General features: G+C 37.6%; 1 protein-coding gene across 2 annotated transcripts in view; it reads left to right on the top strand.

The window, feature by feature from the left end:
• Positions 1 to 20198, top strand: part of fuss (SKI family transcriptional corepressor fussel) — a 46133-nt gene that overhangs the window by 16507 nt on the left and 9428 nt on the right. The window contains exons 2-8 of one of the 2 annotated variants that reach the window (XM_089736301.1): positions 4826 to 4919; positions 5481 to 5706; positions 6226 to 6367; positions 6955 to 7209; positions 8368 to 8540; positions 8796 to 8916; positions 9807 to 9948. In XM_089736301.1, the coding sequence (XP_089592427.1) occupies positions 4827 to 4919; positions 5481 to 5706; positions 6226 to 6367; positions 6955 to 7209; positions 8368 to 8540; positions 8796 to 8916; positions 9807 to 9948 (1152 nt within the window). In that variant the 5' untranslated portion in view covers position 4826. The remainder of the gene's footprint in view (positions 1 to 4825; positions 4920 to 5480; positions 5707 to 6225; positions 6368 to 6954; positions 7210 to 8367; positions 8541 to 8795; positions 8917 to 9806; positions 9949 to 20198) is intronic. The other variant, XM_089736302.1, reaches the window with a different exon arrangement.

The following is a 20198-nucleotide window of genomic DNA, read 5'->3' as shown; positions in this document are numbered from 1 at the left end:
TTTTTAATAACTAATAACACCATGCACCCCACGGTTTTCTTACAATAAAATATATTTTTTTTTGCACTACATATTTTCAATTTAAATTTATTAAATTTTTTACTAATTATAATTTAATTCTATACACAATGCTTATTTATTTTATATCGTAATTTGTGTACACAATGTAATATGATTGCAATTATCATCCAAAAATTTGTTTAAGGTGTAAAATGCTTTTTCTATACGAAAGCCTTTACACGTATTTATGAATACATGAAATTCTTAAGTGTTTTTACCCGTCAATGGATTTTTATTTCATATTAACATAGAAAAAGATGATGATATGATAAAAACTACTTTTGCAGTTTCATTTCGCGTTTATTAAAGAATCAAGCTTCAGTCGGTAATAACGTTGATGTCTCAAATTTCAATTATGACGTCTGCCCCACCTTTCAAACTGGAATGGATTACTCAAACGAAATCCAACAATGGGTAATATATCTGTTTCTGTATCTGTTTAATACAATGGCTATGAATTCGTAAGCAACAAAAATGTACAATTAACTCAAACAGTTCGTATCCAAACTTAATAGAAATATAAATAATAAAGTCAGAAATCACCACATATCGTTGTAATACTCCATAGAAAAATGTAACATATGCAATCATTAACATAATGTCGTTTAATGTAATCAATTATATCGGCGGAGTCGACCCTAACACGTAGGGCTGCTGCTGACCTTGGGAATTAAATAATACTGTTAACACATTATATTACGTTTTCTTCGTGTATATTTGTTTTCAGTAAATTATAACGAAAATTGAAATAAATGATTAGTTTAATACTCGTATAAGAATCAGTTTTTTTTTATAAACAGCATGTGATTTCTATTCAAGCATCATATTTTTTTATAGACTTTAATATAGAAAACAATCAGCGCTTTAGTTTTAACTAGCGACCCGCCCTCGCTTCGCTTCGGAAACTGTAATTTATTATTGATTTCTCCACTATTTAATGGATGTTATTATACATATAAACCTTTCTCTTCAATCACTCTATCTATTAAAAAACCGCATTAAAATCCGTTGCGTAGTTTTAAAGATTTAAGCATACATACGGATATAGGGACAGAGAAAGCGACTTTGTTTTATACTATGTAGTGATTAACGTGCAAACCTTTTAAAGCACTTTAGAAGCGAATGAACGAAACTTCATTACGTTCGACGCTATTTGGTTTCAAAATAGCTAGCTAACCATAGATTTCACAATAACATTTACACGTCCGAACACGGGCGCACAATAATACTTAGCTGCATACTATATCATGCCTTGTAAAGGGTGTTCAAAGTGCTATCTAGTTTAGTGTTATTTGTTTAGAAAAAAAAAAACGTATTCAACAGATCGCACATTTCACAAATATTTTTGATTAGAAACATTGTATTTTATAGTAGGTAGCGATGCGACGGAGCCTCACAACATTGTCGGTGTATGTGGATAGGCGTAAACAATTTCCAGCAGATGGACGGCATGCTCGTCAATTTTCGTTTTTATTAAATTAGCAACGTATTAATTTACTGGTTGACTATTCTGTTATGGCTTTAAAAAAACTGAAAAAAAAATTATAACTAAAACAACCTTTAAGTCATTGAAAAGTTATCCCTTCTAAACCATACAAAACAGTATTATCTTAACAATTCATAAAGTCAGTGGAAACGGGTCCATTCGCACAACCCCTAGGGCGACACAAATTAACTAATCACGCCCTATAATGATACGTCTGGTAACCGGCTCGGGGCGACCCTATGTTGATTCAAGTTAGGGCTGCCTAGAGTGGCGATCAATCAATTTTAAAGTGATGACATGTTTAGGGATTACAATGATAGTCGTAAATATTGTGAAAAGAATTTTGATTGTACAAATGATATAAGTCAGTAAAATATGCAATTGTTTGTGAAAATGAATTCTAGTTATTTTTTTGGAAGAATAATTAATTAATTATTTATTTATTTGTTTTAGTGAATACATACTCAATTGTCGTTCTGGTTGCCTTTAATTTATTGAATTTTAAATAATGAAATTCATATTACTAGAAATTTATATACATAGTAAGTTTTTTTTCAAGTTTTAATTCAAGGAGACGATTTCTCGTGAAATACTCTAATGAGGCGAATCTGTAAAATATGTGAACCATACCTTTATCTGTTTGTCATTACAAAAAAATATTTTGTTGTATGAATGAATCACAATTAGTGGGGTTCGGTGCGAAATTCGACGACAATCACTGACATCTCAAGATTTACTCATAGACACAGCCCACTGAGTTTCATTCTGGAAGTTCTTAGTGGTTCGCGTATCTGATCCGGTGGTAGATTCTGCGAAAAACTGCTCTTTTTTATGCTTAGATGGGTGGACGAGCTCACAGCCCACCTGGTGTTAAGTAGTTACCGGAGCCTATAGACATCTACGACGTAAATGCGCCACCCACCTTGAGATATAAGCTCTAAGGTCTCAAGTATAGTTACAACGGCTGCCCCACCCTTCCAACCGAAACGCATAACTGCTTCACGGCAGAAATAAGCAGGGTGGTGGTACCTACCCGCGCGGACTCACAAGATGCAAGAGGTCCTACCACCAGTAAATACTATGTATAAATAACTATAACTATATATAAAATCGCTTATTCATTTATTCTTTTTTGGACAGCCCTTATAAAACACAATTGAGGTTTCAACCTCAAGATGGGTTGCATATATTGAGTGGTAATAGATCGATGGTTGCATAATTCAAATTTTCATGCCTACGGAATTCGGTAACCGCTTAATATCAGTTTGGTCGCGAGCTCGTTCACCTATCTAGCGAAATAAAAATAAAAAACATTAGGGGTGACACGTACCTATTCTACGTCGCGCCCCTCAATAAGGCCAATTGATATTCGATACGCCAAATTCACACGCAAACTGCCTATTTGTGCGCGAAATGATCAATTCTGTTACAATTCCTCTTGTGTTTCCCTCACACAGCGCGGTTATATTGTGCGGCAAATGTGAATGTTGCAATTTGCGGCTTTAATGCAGCGATTTACTTATTAATAGCGTAGTATCATTACAATTATTGCTGACGTTAATAGGATAATATAGATGCAGTGGCTTAATGGGTTTTTCATTCCATTTAAATAGTTCTAGAAAATTCTGCTTACGAATTAAGCTTTAAAGTTATATTTGAGTTATATTTGGACGCTAATCAAAGAATTCAATATCAATTGTGCTAAGAATACGGATAATTTAAGTATAGAAATAAAATCTTAATCACTCACACTCGGTGGCTTAGTGTCGTGGACATATGTTGTAGGCATATTATTGTATGCTGTAGGCAGCGGCTTGGCTCTGCCCCTGGCATTGCTGAAGTCCATGGGCGACGGTAACCACTCACCATCAGGTGAGCCGTATGCTCGTCTGCCTACAAAGGCAATAAAAAAAAAAAACATAGCCACTAGTGGTAGTCTATTTTTTGTGTAGTGTTTAAGAAAAATGAATTTTGTTGTTGGTATGTATTAAGTTTATTTTCTTTCTAACAACCTTATGATATGAACAAAATCTCTCAGTGGCGTGGACCTTTAAGGCAACATGTCTTGTAGAGGACTCATATTAGGTTTTTTAATAGTAACAAACATTAGGAACAATATATCTGACGAGTTGTTTTTAAACTTTCGCGCCACACACCACTATTATGGCGGTATATAGTATGGCGCTGACAACACGCCGTAATATCTGAAATTCATTTAATCTGAAAATCCAGGTGAAAACCATGTCAATAATACCGCGTAAAATATTTATAACTGTAATTTTATTATACTATATCCTCCGTGTACGTGTTCCCATCTGTAGGAGTGGCTGCGCCTATTTGATAGATAAATAATAATGGCTATGTCAATAAATATTGTTGACATCAATAATAGAACGATATTATATTGTGTTAGCCGGTAAAGAAGAAATGCCATTGATTCGATACCAAAGCTGGAGCAAAATTACATGTATCCCAAGTTGACACAATATTATATCACAACGACAATAATTCGGTATTAGGTCAAATAAACATGAAGCTTTATTAGATTCTTCTCCTATCTCAGACTATCTCTAAGCTTCATCTACAGCTAGATTACGTACGATCTGTCAGGAAGGCATTCTTAGAACGACCGGACAATATTGTCGATAAACAAATACAATGTATTTGGTTCGTTTTGTTTAATTCAAATTTTATAGGCCCTAGCAAGGGCAGTGCTTCACTGAATCTACCACCGGATCGAAATTGCGACCCAGGCAGAAGATCCGGCGAGAAACTCAGTGTGTTGCGTCTATGGGCTAGTTCGCAAGTCGAACAGGATTTAAGGCTCCAACCTAAGATTTTTCATATGCTATCGGCATCGGACAAAGGCATCTTCAGCAAAACCGAATCCGACCGAAGGCGGATCCTGCTGCGGTCCAGTACTCAAAGCGGCCTATTACGAGGCGAACGGTTTATTCATAACATGTAAAATAGAAATAGGCCCAAGCACAGAATCTTTTGGAGTGAGACGCTTGGTGCAGGAAGGCGTGTATGTTTTTGAAAACGACTGGACGACAGACGAAATAAACTGAAAAATAGACCGCCTTCCACCATTTTTTACAACTTCGTGTTGCGTGTAGCTTCTGTTTGCGCACGTTTAAGAACAAGATAGGCTACTATATCCATATTAGAGCGCACGAGAGGCGCGGAAATTAGCTTTTAAGTACGGAAAATTTTGGTCGTCGTTGCCGAAACCGGCTTGAAACCATGATGATGATGATAAAATATGCTTTGTTGCAGAATGGAGGCTACAAACCTAGCGATCTCACCGCGAGAGACCCTCAAGCCCAGAGCGGAGCACAAAGCGCTGCAGATGAATAGTAAACCTAATCAAGTAAGTGATCTTTATAGTATGTAATATTTATTTTTTTGTTGCTTAGATAAGTCGATGAGCTCACGGCCTACCTGGAGTTAAGTGGTCAACGAATTCCATAGTAATCAACAAAGTAAATGCCGCCACTTGTGACATGAGTTCTAAGTCTCAGTTTTTAAACGGCCGCCCCACCCTTCCAACTGCTATAGAACTGGTTCTAGAAATTATACGTATCATTCATTAAACAGTGGTGGAGGGAGTACTGTGAGCTCGCACGGGTAGGTATCACCATCCGGTCTATTTCTGCCGCAAAGCAGTTGCGGGTTGCTCTTTGAAAAGCAGGACAGCCGATACGCAAAACAATTGAGATTTGAAATGCACGTCCCAAGGATGTCGTTGACATTTTAAGATCTATGAGCCCCAGTGGATGGTCAATGAGATACAAAAAGTACTAGAATACGAAAACTGACAGAAGCTTGGTCGAACGTTCATTCTCTTCTAACGCTCAATTTAGAGAGAGACGGAAAGATTTAGTAAAAATACTCCTAAAGCCCTTCTTGAATTCAGTATGTTTATGATTAGGTCAGTACGGTCCTGCTTTACGGCGTGCCCATAGTCTCCTTAGTGATCGAAGGCATAGAAAGACTTTGCCTAGCCCAGATCTCGAATACCCTGCTCAAACAATTCTCGTACAACGAGATCCACAATCGGAGAGTCGCACTGGGTATCACCTGTGTCCAATGCACTCCAGTGCAACTAGAGATATTACGAAGAGCTGGAGCGATGCCGGTCTCATCTCGGCGTTGTGGTATGTTAATGTTTCAATAGATTTTAATACTTTTTGTGTATTTATATATTAAGTGAAGTCATCTTTTTTTTCCTACCTATGCTGATAGCCTTGAGAGGCTATTTCAGCTTCTCCTTGACGTGTAGGTAACATTGGCCCTAGCAAGAGCAGTGCTTCGCGGAATCTACCACCAGATTGGAAACGCTACCCACTGAAAATATCTAGCGAAAAACTCAGTGGGCCGTGTCTATGAGTTAATTCACTCGTCGAGCCCTTCGTCGCAATCGACGGGTTCGACGAGGACGGTGACCGGTGCTTGTGGTACCTAAAAGCACCGTTAATGGATCGGAAGGATCCGTAATGATGTGTTTAGGGCGACGTCGACTGTTTACTATTCGGTCTTAAAAGATCAGGCATGTAAGGCATCTTGTTTAAACGCGATGTTAGAAATCCTGATCAACAAGATACGCACTCAGTAATACACTAAATAATATTAATGATTTTATGACCTGAACACCTCAAATTCAAGTGTATGTACAGGAATGATAACCCGCCGAGAAGCAGAGAGACTGTGCAAGTCGTTTTTAGGAGACAACGCTCCCCCACGACTCCCTGATGACTTCGCTTTCGCGGTCCACCACGAGTGCGCTTGGGGCTGCCGCGGTGCATTTTTGCCGGCAAGGTATGTGGATCTTCCCCTGCTTTATTGATGTTGGAATGACATGTAAAAGATAAGACTAGACACCAAATGTTTTGTTTACTAAATGCTATCATTAAAAAGATAGAGAAAGACAATTCTGACGTTGAAGGTTATATAGTAAATTGAGATTTCGACTTTGTTTCTTCAAAGGGCCTTTCACATTGTGATCTCTAACCGATCGTTAAACCACGAATTTATATGTGATACTCAACTACTGAAACAATCGTCTATTGATTAATTACCCCCTCCGTTGCTACCTGGAGCCATTGCGTTCATCCGCAGCGCTCATTCCAATACTGTCCGGCTTTGGAATGAGCTTCACTTCACGGGGTTTCCCGAGTGCTATGACATGTCCTTCTTGAAATGAGGCTTGTGGAGGGTACTTAATGGTAGGCAGCGGGCTGCTTGGCTCTGCCCCTGGCATTGCTGAAGTCCAGGTGGGCCGTATGCTCGTCTGCCTACTAGGGCAATAACAAAAAACCACTTAACTCCAATTAAGCCTATTCACTCATCTTAGAAAAAAAAAAAGACTCACAATAGGTACTAATTTATTTTATAAAATTCACCAGGTACAACTCGTCACGCGCTAAATGCATCAAATGCGCATACTGCGGTCTCTTCTTTTCACCGAACAAGTTTATTTTCCACTCGCATCGAGTCGGTCCCGGAGATAAGTACGTGCAACCCGACGCCGCGAACTTTAATTCGTGGAGGCGGCATATGAAGCTCAGCGGAAGCCCACCAGACGAAGTGGTACACGCTTGGGAAGATGTCAAAGCTATGTTTAATGGGGGCACCAGGAAGAGAATGCTGTCTGCAGCTAGGTAAGTCTAACCTTAAAAATAAAAAGTATTGTGTGGTTTTATGAAACCACGGTAAAAGAGAAACTTTTTTCACATTATAGACATTCAGCACTGATAAAAACAAACAAAATAGCGTGGAGCACTGGCATAAATGAGTAATAGTCTTACACGGTCAGCTGTTGCGAACTATAGGCGCCGCCATATTGGCCTTAGCTGATTTGACGAGCGCCTTTCACTTTATCCCTACACCGCGGCCGACCGTCACGCGACATGCAACACACAGACGATAAAGTTTGAGACGATGTAATTGTTTGAGTTTGAGATGTAACGATGTAAAAAAATTTTTTGTACAAAAGCATACAAAATTGTGAAATGTAATTAAAAATAAATACAAGACGGCTTTGCGTCGGCAGCTTTGTTAACGCCGGACTGGCGGCTGGTCGTAAAACTCATGCTAAATCCTTATGAAGCGTGAAAAGAGGACATGCTACACCGCATAATGTGGGATAAGACTAAGAAGTAAAAGTAACATCTAATAAGTTCCACTTATTCAGAAAAACTTGCCTTTAAGAGGTATTCTCTCTTGGTATAGATAATGTATTTTTCGGGGAACGAGTTTATGTTCTCCCTCCAATATTTGTAGAGAGATAGATTTCTTCACCTCGCAGTACTCTCAAATTGGAATAATTCTTTCTAATGAAAGCACTAATATGAAATTATCTGGTGAAACTGGAGAGGCCTCCGGGTCACTAGTAATAACGCAAACATAAAAAAAATCCACGCTCATTACGATTTAGAATCATTAGGTACGTTTATTATATAATACATTTTGAAAACAGTCAACTAGTTATTTCCAAAAAATATTTATTAAATAACACTGAAGCACGTAAATAGATACTTAATAAACAAAGAAAAAAATCGGTTCTCTGTAAAGTGGATTTACTGACGATAGTTGACGTTGACGTGACAACGTCCTAAGAAAATACGCCTCAGAGCGAGGTAACGCCGCATGAGTCATTTTTTCGTGCGTGCAGCCGGCTCCATCGAATTATAAGACAGTGTCACGTCAAAAACGCTTCACAAACATAGAAGAATATTGTGTTGAACTCTTATATGTTATCCTAAGAAATAGTACGTAAATAATCACTTTAATCTGTTCAGCCTTAAATCGTGCCTCAGGAGAGTTTTCGTTCGCAGGCCGGAATCTGATAGCAGCAACGAAGCCAAAAGGCCGACAGTCAGTCCACCAAGCGCTCATGCTCCGGTGCCTAGACTAGCTGACTACGTCTGGGGAGCCAGACTGCCCCTCCCTTACGCCATACCTTGGCTGAAACCCACACTGTGGTCGCCAGGTAACACGCTCATGCTTGTTGAGTGTTTCTATTTTATTTTCCTACAAATATACTGTTTGGTCAAAGTGCATCTAAGTCCTTAGTTTTAGTAGGACTAACCATATCAACTCCTAATTCTGTTACCGTACGTACAACTATTCCTAGTCCTAAATCTGATCTTGTTGGAATTTTAAACAGATTTGATAAATTTAGAGGAATACTCTACTCCAAAATGCTTTGTATCACCGTTAATTGACCAGTTTTTTGTTCTATCAGGAGCTCTGACGGCTTTAAGCAGCGTTGGTCCCATGGAGGAGCCACGGGCGTTTCGACCAGTGCGTCGACTTGAATCACCACAGCTGTCCCCCGCTAGATCACCTGTTAGGTCCCCAAATAGGTGAGTGTTTTTTTAATTGCATCGTTGGATGAAGATCACAATGTCACTGTCGTTTTATTGTAATAGGTACATTGAATTGACATAAGTACTCGTAGAACCTTCATGGTTTGAGATTTTTGAGTAAAACTTTTCAAAATGTTACCTGTAAAGTTCTTGTTTAAAAAAATGTGCAACATTCGATTATCGACTTTCAGTTGTTTTTTTTATTCAGCTTAGACAAGAAAGATGGATACTTTGAAATTTCGAATGATTTTTTAATACGAGTTCCAACGTGGAGCTGACGCTACAGAAACAGCTTGCAATATCAATGTTGCGTTTGGGAGGGGATCGCTAATGAACGCACCGTGCGATTTTGGTTTAAACGCTGTCGTGATGGTAATTTCGATTTGAAGAACGAACCACGTGGAAGACCGCCCAGACGTGTGAAATGTGAATAACAACGAATTGAAAGAAATGGTGGAAGCCGATCCGAGACAAACTACCCAGGAATTAGCGGCATGGTTTAAAATTACTTTATCAACGATATTGACTCATTTCCATCAAATCTATAAAATAAAATAAAAATGGGTGCCTCATGATTTGACTGATCTGCAGAAAGAAACTTGTGTTGCCTTGTTGAATCGATACAGAAATGAAGGGATATTAGATCGAATTGTGACATGTGATGAAAAGAGGATTCTTTACGACAACCGTAAGCGAAAAATGCAAAGGTCAAACGCCGCAACAGTGTCCTAAAGCAAAGCTTACCAATAAAAGATAATGGTAACTGTTTGGTGGTCTCAGCATAGTGCTATTCACTATAGCTTTCTCCGATCTGGTTAAGCATTCACGGCAGATGTCTACTCTCAGGCGCATACATCGATGCAATCTACATACAGTGTTGTTACCAGGTCGCCGGTGCACACATCGCCGAGCCGCAGCCGATCGCCGGTCCGGACTCCGCTGCGTTCTCCGGAGTCCCCGAAGAGCGACCGAGACAGTGACGAAAGCGTCGACATCGAGACCACTGAAGATGACCAGCAGAGGAACGTGGTAAGTATCAGCTAGTTCACCAGGTGCGCAAGTAACAGAGAATGTTCATGTGGTATTAAGTGGTTATTTTGCAACGCGGATATTGGGGCCTATTTTAAAACATGAGATGGTTACATTGGAATAAAGATTCTTCAGAAGAAGAAAGAAGAACAAAAATGAATTGAAAGCCCTACAATCTATATATCCGCCATATGAAGTCGTCGTGGCCTAAAGGATAAGACGTCCGGTGTATTCGTGTTGAAGCGATGCACCGGTGTTCGAATCCCGCAGGCGGGTACCAATTTTTCTATTGAAATACGACAAATGCTCACGATTGACTTCCACGGTGAAGGAATAATATCGTGTAATAAAAATCAAACCCGCAAAATTATAATTTGCGTAATTACTGGTGGTACGTCTTACGAGTCCTCACGGATAGGTACCACCACCCCACTGCCGTGAAGCAGTAATGCGTTTCGGTTTGAAGGGTGGGGCAGCCGTTGTAACTATACTTGAGACCTTAGAACTTATATCTCAAGGTGAGGGGGGCGCATTTACGTTCTAGATGTCTATGGGCTCCAGTAACTACTTAACACCAGGTGGGCTGTGAGCTCGTCCAGCCATCTAGGCAATAAAAAAAAAAAAAATTGTTAAAAGATGCTATGATTTCAATTTCATGGATTGATATTCCTTCCTTCGTTATTTGTGGCAGGTTAGATAATATATTTAAGGTTTCGATTCTAATGTCACAAGGTCCAAGGCGACATTCATTGTGGTCTATTGAATTCGGAAACAATTTAAGACCCGAGAAGCCGTGAGCGGACAAGGCAGCGCAATAACAATGACCTATCTTAGTAAAAATGAAAAGGCCACCGGGTCACACCAGTAATCTTTCCTTCACAAAAAAAAAAAGGTTTGTGAATCTCGCAGCACACAACCCTACCCGAAATATCGTCCGTTCGCGACTGTAAAATGCAATTTAATATATTTCCATTGAACGAAATGTTTTTATCAACTCGACTCGGAATACTCTTTCAGCATTCGAAGCAAACGGAGCCTCGGCGCTGATCCAATTTAAAAAGTTCTAAAAAGGATATTACTTCTTTTTTTTCTAAGCACAGACTTCACAGACTAGTAATTGTCGCGTTTGAAAATCTATTTCTCTTCAATCTTTGTGCTGTATTTTGGTAAACTTAAATCGTATTTAAACGACTTGCATTGAGCGACTAACAACATACTGTGGCTACTTACGGATATATTTGCGGTAGGCAGCGGCTTGGCTCTGCCCCTGGCATTGCTGAAGTCCATGGGCGACGGTAACCACTCACCATCAGGTGGGCCGTATGCTCGTCTGCCTACAAGGGCAATAAAAATAAAATAAAAAAACATATTATTATGTATTTTTTAATTTTCAATTTTAATTACATTAATATCTCACGATTAAGTTTGTGTCTAAATATTTCTCAATGAGTTTAAACCAGGATGCCAAAACTTAAAGAACAATTTTTTGTTGTCGATAAGAAGTATATATTCAAGCATTTCTTATTAAGACACAAACTTAATCGTCAATGATATATAAACTTAAAATCATAGTAATAACCTATAAAATAAATAGGTACATAAAGTAACTACCGTAAGTTATTATTCGCTTAAAATCATTAAACCAACTAATAATAACTAATATTGGATATAATAAAACGCACCGTAGAAATTAATTCGATAGGCCGTTCAACAAAACTCTCGTAATTAATGCATTGATTAATTTGTTCAGTTTCAAACGTGAGTCAATTTAAGTTTCAGCCTCTGTCCAACAAAACCCCTTGGGATATTCTGAATCGCCATTTTATCAAAATGGCCGCCAACGATCGCTTTGTCACGTTGTAAACTGTGTAATTACCGGCGGAACGAATTCAAATGGACTTCATTTCGTTTTTAAATAAGGGAAAATGTTTAATTTAGTAGCGAACGTATCGAAGCGGTCCAATTAATTGGGGATTACGTCACAGGAACGTTTGCAGGAGTTTTTTTTTCTCGTTTTTCGCGCCATTTTTACTTTAACGTTTGAATAAGATTAGGCGTTTAATTTAAAATTTCACTAAACAATTAAAATACAAATTTGTTTACATACAAATATCGATAATATCGCTAAATCGATAATATACGAACGTGCTTATCCGATAATACTTAAGTATATCCAATATATCTGTTATCATAGATATATTTCATTACCGTCCTAATTATCCTAATTATCGCGCTCCTAGTTCTGCGAACTCTAGAGGTATTACCGAGTAATTTTAATCGAGTAATGATAAATTACACTTAGGTATATCGTTATTTACCACAATTGAAAAGGCATTATGGCCTGTAAATAAAAGAGGCGTTCGAGCCTTTAACGATTGACGTGAACGCTAGTAATTAACGCGCCTCGAGGACTTGCCCTTAATCCCTTCAAAGGAAGCGCTAGGGCTGTCAACACCAACATTCATTCATTCAATATCATGTGATTTAATATTAAGCCTTTATAAGTTTTGTTGCTGTTTTGGCAATTAATTGGGTGAAGTTAGTTCGCTCGTTTACATATACAATGAAAGTATAGTGACACGTGTGAGAGATTAAAAATTCCTTTTAAATTTGCATGCTCGAATGAATCTCAAACAATACTTACTACAATGGGACTTATTAATTACAGTTTTATTAATATTACCTCTAAATGTCTATTTAATTTTTTAACGTAATTTGCAAAAACTTCTAGAGTACTGATCAACTTGAAAATTTGCATACGTATTAAGGACCGATCTCACGCTAAAATTATTTAATTTCTTTGGCCTATAGAAAAATAACAATAACAGATTTCGATTAAAGTGTTACTTTTTCCGTTTTTAAATAGATATTTTTATAGGAAAGTAAATTTGTATAGGTAGGGTACAAAAATATAAGACTTTTTATTAAAAAAAAAAAAAAAACATAAATTATCGTAACGAACATACAGTATTTTCTATGGTATAAGCGAGTAGTAGACATAATTAAACCACTACAATATACATATTACAATATAACGTAGTAATTATATTACACATAACTTTGACATACTGGTGGTAGGACCTCCTGTGAGTCCGCACCGGTAGGTACCACCACCCTGCCTATTTCTGCCGTGAAGCAGTAATGCGTTTCGGTCTGAAGGGCGGGGCAGCCGTCGTAACTATACTGAGACCCTAAAACTTATATCTCAAGGCAGGTGGCGCATTTACGTCGTAGATGTCTATGGGCTCCAGTAACCACTTAACACCAGGTGGGCTATGAGCTCGTCCACTCATCTAAGCAATAAAAAAAAACATAGTAACAGTAATGACTTTGAGCACACTGGCGCTTAGATTTAATTACCGGCTCTTGTTTTATATATTCAAGATTATTCTTGCAGTGTTAATAACTTTCTACCGCCATTACAAATAGCCAATTCTCGCTTGAATCAAAAAGATAAACCGCATCACGTACCCAAAGCACGCGCATTCAATCAAATTAACAAAAGCCAATCAAATAATGTCGATCGAGTAATAACTATTACGTTAAGGCCGGTCTAGATGTGGAATAGAATCTAGATTGAAATGTAATCGCAAAATCGGATACAGTCCGCGCCGGTAGCTTGGAATCGGATTACCGGCCGCCGGCGCACTCGACTTTATTGCATTGATTGTTTCAATACGAAATGGTTAGTTCCATAAGTCATAAGGGCTGGCTCCGGATTGAGTTTGTCTTCAGAATACTTTATTTTACGACTTTTTTTATTTGAAGTGAAACTTCTAATGCGACTTTCGACAAGGTTGCGTTAAACGTTTAACGCTACCATACTAGAAAGAGACAGAGCGAGAGTGAATGCGTGGCTCTCGAATGCACGCGCGTAGTGTACCTGTACAGGTACAGCGCGAGCGTTAGCAACGAGTAGTGTCCAATATTTTAATGAAGTATTTAAAAAGTATATATACATTTATTTTTCTATATATATAATTAATATTAAAATAAAATATATAAAATATTAATAGCATGTGAATTGTTGAAATGCACTGTTTTATTAATCAAGAAAAGCTGTTTTTCTTTTTTCTTGTTTCTGTCTTCTTAGCTTATTGATGAAGTTGAAGCTTAATTTTTTTTATTAAAATGCCATTATAATTTATTGTAATAATAGTTAATTTTCCTACATTAACTTTAATTTGAATATTAATGACACAGATCGCTTAATAGGCATCCACTCTTTAGTTATTAAACAAAAATATCGGGTGAAGAGAATACAACATTTTGTTTTAGATTTTAATCGTCATCAATGTACACTCTATTCCATTAATTTAATGAGCTGATGCTTTTTCTATTCAATTTTTACTTATGGAAGTAACATCCCTAGGTTTGCACGTGCGCTGTCTAAATTAGGGCGCGTATAGACACTGCGCATACATCGTAAGCTTTCAAAGTCGACAACAATCTATTAAACTAATATATTTCATTTCAACCTTAATGATTCTTGTGTTGAATCATTATGTAATTAAAAGAATTTTTTATTTAGTATCAGGTGTCTAGTGAAGTGACAATGCTATATCTATGCTTATATGTATATTAATACGTGAAGCAAAAACTTTGTACCTACCCCCTTTTACGAAAATTGCGCGGACGGAGGAGTATGAAATTTCTTACACTTACAGAGAATATAGAAAAGGAGTCCAGAATGTTAATACATATTTTTTTTTAAATTATACATAAAAATACATAAAATCAATAAATAAAAAATTCAAACACGCTATCATGTATTTGACACGCACACATGCATATTAGTTGTATATTGCCAAACTTTTCTCATTGCTTATAGTCTGTGGTCAAATTGAGAACAGATCAAATATTGTTTGTCTTTATTAATATTTGTCTAAAGTGTAGTCTTAGAGAAATCTGTGATTATAGAAGTATAATAGTCTTTGTCAATAGAATCATAATAGTTTTCAAACTTATAATTTCAATTAATTATAGTCGAGTTGACTGAGTTAGCTTGACGTTTGTCTACCTCCCCCTCCCTGCCGCTCACATACCTCAGGCGGTGACTAGCACTTCCGTGCACACTATACCTAAAATGCACATTAAACACAATATTATTCGAAAATATATTTTGGATATTTTTAGTCTTCAGTGGTTACCGTCGCCCATGGACTTCAGCAATGCCAAGGGCAGAGCCAAGCCGCTGCCTACCGCTTAATACTCTCCACAAGCCTCGTTTGAAGAAGGACATGTCATAGCGCTCGGGAAACACCGTGGAGGGGAGCTCATTCCATAGCCGGATGGTACGTGGCAAAAAAGATCTCTGGAAACGCACTCAAATTTATTAACCTGCAAATAGGACATTCATTAATACGTTTGTTATTTATTTGGAAAACATTCCAATAGCGAACGTCGCGCATTGAATTGCTTAAGGTATATAAATGTACACATAAAATAAATTCAAAGAACGATTCCGTAGGAGAAGAAGTACGGGAAACCCGAGTACGGAGTGATTTATAAGCGCCATCTCGCGAGCAATTGAATCGTTACAGCAAATCCCAACAAAGCACCTATAAGATACGTGCAGAGCTTACCGATTACGTGTCTTAACGCATCGAATACTTTATTTTAGCTACATTCTTTGTGTTTACAAGATAGATATGGGGTGAGCAAGTCAAAATTATGGATGCCACTTTCAACTTCAGCGCGTATCCGGAGACTTGTTTAATTTGGTGGTAGGACCTCTTGTCAGTCCGCACGGGTAGGTACCACCATCCCGCCTATTTCTGCCGTGAAGCAGTAATGCGTTTCGGTTTGAAGGGTGGGGTAGCCGTTGTAAACTATACTGAGACCTAAGAACTTATATCTCAAGGTGGGTGGCGCATTTACGTTGTAGATGTCTATGGGCTCCAGTAACCACTTAACACCAGGTGGGCTGTGAGTTCGTCTACCCACCTAAGCAATAAAAACACTATTCACGGCAGAAATAGGCAGGGTGGTGGATCCCACCCGCGCGGACTCACAAGAGGTCCTACCACCAAGAAATAGGCAGGGTGGTGGTACATACGAATGCACCGGACGTCTTATCCTTTAGGCCACGACGACTTCAAATGAATAAATTATTGATTCGTCGCTTCGTTTCTTACGTCACAGTTGTATAGAATCGCTCGGGTAGTACAGCGTGTAATTACTGACGCGCAATCGTCTCATGGGACACAACGCCCCGATTTCATTAACAACTCTCCCGTAGTAGCAGTAATGTGTTTATTCAATTACACACTGTTATTACAAGTTTTACTTATGTCTATGCTATTCCATACAGAATATCTATAGATATGTGAGGATTTTTTTTATAAAAAGACGTGGTTTTTGTTTAGCCGAAATATTCCAATGAATACAATCCACAATTGAATTGATTACTGGTGGTAGGACCTCTTGTGAGTCCGCACGGGTAGGTACCACCTCCACGCCTATTTCTGCTGTGAAGCAGTAATGCGTTTCGGTTTGAAGGGCGGGGCGGCCGTTGTAACTATACTGAGGCCTTAAAACTTATATCTCAAGATAGGTGGCGCATTTACGTTCTAGATGTCTTTCGACTCCAGTAACCACCTCATTTAAGCAATAAATAAAAAATATTGAGACTTAACGATGTTTGTAAGGTCCAGTCCTATTAATACCAGATGGGGTCGATCGTACACGTCCTAACTATAAAATGAAATTAATACGTGAAGCAAAAACTTTGTATCCCTTTTTACGAAAATTGTGCGGACGGAGGAGTATGAAATTTTCCACACTTATAAAGAATATAGAGAAGAAGTGCACAATGCTAATATTTTGTTAAAATAATGCATAAAAGATACATTAAATCAATAAAGAAAACATTACACACACTACATACCATGTATTTGACGCACACATGCATGAATACTATTAATTGTCAAACTTTTGTTCTTGACGTCTATGGTCAAATTGAGAATACATTAAAATTAAATATTGTTTGTGTTTATTAATATTTTTTATAGTGTAGCCTTGGCGAAATCTGTGATTATGGAAGTATAAAATACAACCATAATAGTGTACAAATTTATTATACAATTCCAATTATAGTCGAATTTCGACTACTGCGGGACCTCTAGTAAAATGAAATACACACTACCCTTAAATATCATTGAGCGTACATAAAAACATCGTAACAAAAGAAGAACGTTCGTATTATCGTTTGCGAATAACAAAATTAATGTTCCGCACACGACTCGGCCAGTAAAACCCTCCAAATGTCATCCTACAAATGAAGTAAATAAAAAAAAAAAACGTTCAAATGTCACCGCGTGACATTTAAGTTGTGACTTGTGGGTGTGTTCCGAGTTAATGCAATTCGAAAATGGGGCTGTGCAACATGCTTAAGAAAAAGCGGAACGAAAAATCACAATTACACCTATTTTTAATTAGACGAAGCCAACTGACAGTAGCTAATGTCACTTTGTAAAATAATGTTGCCATATTTAAAGTAATAGTGATGCGTTCAATTTTCGTTCAATCAGATGAATGAACAATGAGTGAATAGTTAATGATTTCAAACTATAAAAGAATATTATTTTATTAAATTGTATTAAAGTGCTCTGATATAAGTTACTAGTACTAGTAGATTTTTATATTTTATACATTTATAGTTTCAACTAAATGATGTATTAAAAATAGGACAGTCTTACAAGTTTCCTCGCAATGTTTTCCTTGATGTTAAAACACTCAGTATTTAGTGTAAGTAGATACTATAGGAATATAATCGTCGAAAACTGGTTGGTATGTACAAAGCACGACTAAAATTCGAACCCCGAACCCGATATCGGCAGTTCGGCAGACTTACTATTCACTAGACAATCGAAGCAATTTCATTCATTCAGAAGTTTTTTCAATAATTCACTTTTTTTTACTTACTAACAATCACGCCACGTTAACTGGTCCCGTGATAAGTTCGTAAAGAGCTTGTGTTACAGGTACCAGATAACGGAAATAAATGTAAGATTTTTATTATACACATACATATATTTAATATACATACATAACCCTGGAAAATACATTTATATTTATCATACAAATATCTTCTCTTGGCGGGATTCGAGCCCGCAACCCCCTTGTGTAGTGACCATGTCACTTACCACTACACCAGACGGCCTTTAACTTTGTCACAATACTATTTTTATTTGATCAAAAACTGACAACACAGTAAACGTCAGTTGACTTCGTCTAATAAAAAATACGACTATAAATTATTATTACACCCAACTATTGAATACGGTATTGGGTCGCAGTAGTTATGCTCCGTTATATAAAATCGAACGTGAAACATCCACGAGGCTTATTATCTTCAGGTATTTATCGAGTCGTATAAGATTTATTTATTTCTTTGATTATGTATATATAATCAAAGATTTATTTATTTCATTTATTTCAGGTTTTGCATCCATATTACATTCATTAACAATTAACATTTCATAAAGAATACCAAAATTAAATAAAAACAAAAACTACAAACAAATTTCAGAATTAAATTAAATTAAAATAATAAGAATAACAAAAACACGTGCTGAAAAAAACTTTCAAGAAAGGCTTATAGATTAGTAACGTCGCGTGACCTTATGAAAGATAGCCCACAAAGGATACGAAGGTTTTCAAGAACTAGACGTTTCACATGCGTATTATATGCATCATTTACAATCAGCGCTTTCCAACCTATTTTCGTTCCCGCACCCCTTAATAAAACTTTTCATTTATAAGTACCCCGCGTCTCATAGCCTCTATACCTACTTCCAAAAATGTGTCTCGTTTCTCTTCAGGTTTATCGGTCGGCCATTTTAAACTATATATTTAATAATAATAATTGAGAACCGATGTCCCCTGGTCTACCGGCCCAAATTTAGGGTTCTCTGTGTTATGGGTACCAGAGACAGACAAACATACTTATATACGTTTAAATACATACATATATTGATAATAAACATCCAGGCAAAAGTCAAACTAATCTGTTGATCACATAATGTTTGCTCGATGTGGGAACTCGAACCCACGACCCTCAGCGCAACAGTCAGGGGCACTAGCAACAGTACCACCGAGTCAATCAAAATCATCGTAGACATTATACTTGACAATAATGTTTTACTGATGGTAGGACCTCTTGTGAGTCCGCAAGGGTAGGTACCACCGCCCTGCCTATTTCTGCCGTGAAGCAGCAATGCGTTTCGGTTTGAAGGGTGGGGCAGCCGTCGTAACTATACTGAGACCTTAGAACTTATATCTCAAGGTGGGTGGCGCATTTACGTTGTAGATGTCTATGGGCTCCAGTGACCACTTAGCACCAGGTGGGCTGTGAGCTCGTCCACCCATCTAAGCAATAAAAAAAAACTATGATAGCTGTTTTAACTTTCTAATATTTCCGTCAATACCAGTCATCATCAGCCTGTATCTCTCCACTTCTGGATGTAGGCCTCTCCCATAGTCCGCCACAATGAACGATCCTCCGCCTTCTGCAACCAATCTCTCCCAGCATATCGCCGCAAGTCATCGGTCCAACGGGCAGGGGGACGCCCAACGCTGCGCTTACCGGTACGCGGTCTTCAGTCCAGAACACGTCTGCTCTATTCACAATCGGTTCTGCGACACGTATGTCTGGCCCATCTACATCAATACCAGTATAATTTTCATTTACCCCCATCGGGGACTTCACGTAGCCACGTAGCCGTATCCACAGATTGGGAATCGCTGTTTTAGATGATCCGTGCAGGCTCCTACCACAACAAAACAATAATCAAATTATTACACGCTAATGGATATTAGTTTACGTAGGCAATTTTTGATTTGATTGCTGTATGCCTAGGACAGACCATTTGTTTTATTTCGATTGACATGCGATAAGGTTACACGTGTCTCTCGAATTTGGCTAGGAAATAATAGACAATGGTAGTTCCTTTAAGTATTCTCACAGTAATTTATGTGATTAAAAACCAACCAGGTTAGTGGTTGGATAAAAATGATTTCCATTAAACCAAGTAGATTGAAAGAATCAGAGATATAGTTTTTAGATAATTTATGTTCATTAACTTAATGTACAATTAATATTATTTTAAATGAAGCGTATTATTGTAAAGTCGTAGATGTTTTAAGAAATAATTATTACACGAAACTTTTGGTAAAACTATTGTATATTTATGTTAAACTAGTTTTTTCGGCGAAACATGTAAAGTTTACGATAGTCCGTCCGATAC

The sequence above is a fragment of the Bombyx mandarina genome, chromosome 21 (assembly GCF_030267445.1).
Source record: "Bombyx mandarina strain Sakado chromosome 21, ASM3026744v2".
Lineage (NCBI taxonomy): Eukaryota > Metazoa > Arthropoda > Insecta > Lepidoptera > Bombycidae > Bombyx > Bombyx mandarina.
Note: the sequence above shows the minus strand (reverse complement) of the source record. Positions and strands in the feature narration are given on the sequence as shown.